The sequence below is a fragment of the Protobothrops mucrosquamatus genome, unplaced genomic scaffold (genome assembly GCF_001527695.2).
Source record: "Protobothrops mucrosquamatus isolate PMUCROS unplaced genomic scaffold, P.Mucros_1.0 scaffold_65, whole genome shotgun sequence".
NCBI classification, from domain to species: domain Eukaryota; kingdom Metazoa; phylum Chordata; class Lepidosauria; order Squamata; family Viperidae; genus Protobothrops; species Protobothrops mucrosquamatus.
This window is the reverse complement of record NW_015386141.1, coordinates 299,776-303,780: the sequence shown is the minus strand read 5'-3', so window position 1 is coordinate 303,780 and position 4,005 is coordinate 299,776. Positions and strand designations below refer to the sequence as shown.

Here is a 4,005-nt window from a genome sequence, read left to right as displayed (position 1 = left end):
GAATTTTATGAAATTTGGAATAAATGTTATAATTGGCTAGAACAGAGAAAGAAAAAGATATAATTATTGATGTATATAAAATGTAAATAAGATGTAAAGAACATTTAAAATGTAAAGCACTGTTCTGTTAGAAGAAAAGAGTTATGTTTATGTAGTTTTGGTGTATGGTGTATGGTGAAAAATAATAATAAAAAATAAATAAATAAATAAAATAAAATAAAAGCAAACTATTTCAAATTACCCATGTTTTGATATGTTTGGGAGAGCTTGCTTGTTTCCAGTCTTGTAAACTGCTAGAATTACTTGTGTGAAATGGGCAACTACATAAATGATGTAAATAAAATGTCAAACATGCCACTCTGGAAAGAAACAGGACTTATTAGAAACCAAAATATAGATGAACTTTTAAAAAATATTAGTTAAACTTAACATTTCAACTATGGGATTGGTTATGCTTAATATTAATGGATTTTATTTAAAAATTAAACATTATTGCATTGGTGTAAAATGTACATGTTAATTATTCCAATACAGTGGAATTTATATTTATACGGTGTTGATTAAAAATAATTAAGACTCTAATGTTTAAATAGCTTAAGTCATTGAGAAAAAAATAAAATAAACAAATAATATCAATCTTAATTGTGGTTTAAAATGTCAAATTTTTAAATATAAGATTTTTTTTAATGTTTGCCTTAGGCCTCAGAGAGGATGCAATATATTTAATGGGATTTTGAAGAAAAACGTGAAGCATTTAGGAAACCTGGAAAGCAACTGATAATGAGAAAACCTTAAAAATACACAACTCATATAGTTTTAAATTAGCCGTGAACTTAAAACAGGCAGGATCTGATTAGGAGATATCTGATTTATGCATTAAAAAAAACCTTCTCATCAACAGAATAAATCCACCAAATAATCTTGCTTTCATATTTTCAGTAAACATTTAACAAATTGCTCTTATAATAAAATCCTTTCCATTTTACTTACTTCATCCAGCTTGCAAAAGCGTTCTCTCATAGGTGTATCAAATTCATGTTGTATTTGTGCTTTCAGCAATTCGAGCTTCTGGGGAGTTATTACCTACAGGATGGTACAAATAGCTATAAAGCAAATAACTAAAATGCAGTGGTACTGAAGTGTTCACTGGATGACTTTCAGTGGGTCTCTATTTCATTTTATCTCCCAACGTTTTGTGAAGATAAAAATAAACTAGAGGGTCACAAACAAATTTGAAGGAATCACAGGGCATTGGCCATTGCTTGATGAGATGAGTGGACTGACCACACATTAGCAGGGATGGGAAGAAGCAAGTACGCTGCAGAACCAAATCAAGATTAATAGCAGCAGAAGCCCTGGGAACAGAATTGGGGTTAGTGGGAAGGAATCCATGGGGTAAGGAAATTACAGCACTGGATTTGCCTAACACACTTAGTAAAGCATAACACCAAAAACCCACAAAATAACTTCACATGACTTTATAGCAACTATCATCCTGCATTACCTTCATGAGGATAAAATGAAAACAGGAACAGTAATATAGCTCCTATGAGCTTTTGGAGGAGTAATAGTATAAAACATCATTTATATGACCAAAATCACAAATCCTCTTAGGTCTGTCTACAAGCCATAAAATTAATTCTCTTAAATTATTTCTAATCAAATTTAATTTTCTAAACTAAAAACAAATCAGATGAGTAAAACATTTACAAAAGAAGCATAATTTTACACAATTCTTCAACTATTCCCAAAAAGTTGGATGTGAATAATAATCAAACTAAGCTGACATAAGAAACCATAGAAAACTGTGACAACCTATGATCTTTTTAAGAATATGCAATGACAATTTTTTTGACTCATGGAATGAAAGGGAAATGTGCAAGTATAACACTCCCAAAGATAATACTTTGTTGTTCCCCATATTGGCTAAAAAATACTTATGGTATTTTTTCATGACTCACTGCAATAGTAAAATATTTTAATTCTTTAAAAAATGAAACTAGCTCTATTAATCCAAAGAAAATCTAAAAATTCCACTGCAGCAGCAGTCCTTAATGTTGGCAAATGATTTGAAATGGCCAAAAATAATTTGAAATATGAAAAACCTACATTTAATTGGAAAAAGTAACCTTTCTCTGGAGTAGCCACAGCAGTTCTTGACATACCAGTCCATTTAACAAAAATAGGCATAGATGAAAATATGCTAACTATAAATTATCAGGCCCATAGGTTATGGTATTATACAATACCAGAAGTTTGACATTTTCAAAACTTAGAAGTAAATATTGTCTTACCTGTGATTTTAATTCCTCTACTTCTCTAGTTTTATCTAATAATTCTCCTCTAAGTTCAGCAAGCAGCAACTGAAATTTATCATGGACAGTTTGCTTTTCATGTAACAGCTGTTTCAACTCACTTTGTGATTTAGTATATTCATCAAGTAGCCTGCAAAAAGAAGTATAACATTTTAAATCATGCAACAAATATATGCATGAAGGAGGTACTTGAAGATTTGGTGTTGCTATTTTTTAAACCTTTCAAGGACTTCTGTACATGTGCGCATAATCATAGAAGATACTTTTTCAAGGACAGCTGGCAAAGCTAAGCAGTACTCACTTTGCTTCACCAGCTACCTCAGAAATGTCCTTCACATATGCCCAGAAAATGTTAGGGGACCATAAAGGCAGCCATGTGAAAACTCCAAGCAGCTGTTTTATGCTTTGTAGTGTACATGAAGAGACTTTCACCAAAGGTTTTGCAAAAGACTAACCATCCATAACTTACAGCCAAAATAACAAAGGAAGAGAAATAGAATAAAATGTGACAGAATATCGAATGGTTTCAGATATGTATACTTAAGTTTCGTTAATAAAATATGACAACTAAAATATTTTCCCTGCTAAAACATGTTAATAAGGCTTAAAACAGTAAAATTGCTTTTCTCCATACTAAGCTCAAGAAACTAAGATCTATTTTACACAAAACAACAGCAATGGAATTCTTACAGCCATTTGGAATCTGTTCTGTGGGAAAACTGTTCTTGTGTTATAGTTTATCATACAAGTTCACCTTTTAAAACCACATTATTATAAAAAGTTCACAAAAGAATAGCTTTGATATATTCAATCTACTGCAACTAATACATTTTTATTAAAGTAAATGTGATACCTAGTATGTTCTGCTTTTAGAGTTTGATAATTTGTTTTATGATGTTCACACCGCATCCTTTCATCAATTAACAGTTTTTGCACTTCTGCTTGTGAACTGACGAGATCACCACTCCCTCCCACTGGAGAGAGGATATTCGACAAAGCATCCATTTTGACTGAATACTAATGAGATGACAATCAGGTAAAAATGCTGTCAGTGCAAGACTATCACCGTCATAGAGACTGCTTTCTCTCATAAGGACATCCCCAGAGGCCAAATTATCTGTACAAACAAAAAAGCACCCAATTAATAGTTACTACATCATGATAAACTCTTTCTTGAATACATGTTGCAAAACTTCATTTTTCCACTAAACAACAGACATTCACTAAAAATCTACATTCGTGCATTACAATTCAGTTCAATTCACAGTAAACTAAATATGCTAACTTGTGAACAATACATGTAATTCACCATTATCCGAACTTTTTTTTTCTTTACAAGAGTATTGGATGTCCCTATGGGTGTAAGAGAGCTATTCCTGAGGGATACTGTGAACTTTGCATGAAAGCCAATCAACTTGACCATATCCTGTGATGAGAATGTATCTGGTTTAACCCAAAGGTGCTTTTTCAAGAGGCAACTGGACTTTCTTGTTTTTCTTTGAAGAGGTTTAGCTTGTCATCCAAGAAGTTTCTTCAGCTCTGAAGAAGCTGAAGAAGCTTCTTGGATGACAAACGAAACGTCTTCAAAGAAAAACAAGAAAGTCCAGTTGCCTCTTGAAAAAGCACCATTGGGACAACCATGACCTGGATAACTGAGAATTTCCATAGACACGTATCTGTTTTAACTATA

At 32.1% G+C, this 4,005-nt stretch overlaps 1 protein-coding gene across 1 annotated transcript in view; it reads right to left on the bottom strand.

Annotated features, from left to right (window-relative positions):
• CEP83 (centrosomal protein 83) overlaps positions 1-3,412 on the bottom strand; it is a 29,349-nt gene extending 25,937 nt beyond the window's left edge. The window contains exons 1-3 of the mRNA XM_015812802.2: positions 3,169-3,412; positions 2,295-2,445; positions 991-1,083 (exon numbers count right to left, since the gene is read on the bottom strand). Of these exons, the coding sequence (XP_015668288.1) occupies positions 991-1,083; positions 2,295-2,445; positions 3,169-3,320 (396 nt within the window). The 5' untranslated portion in view covers positions 3,321-3,412. The remainder of the gene's footprint in view (positions 1-990; positions 1,084-2,294; positions 2,446-3,168) is intronic.
• Between the last annotated feature and the right edge of the window lie 593 nt (positions 3,413-4,005).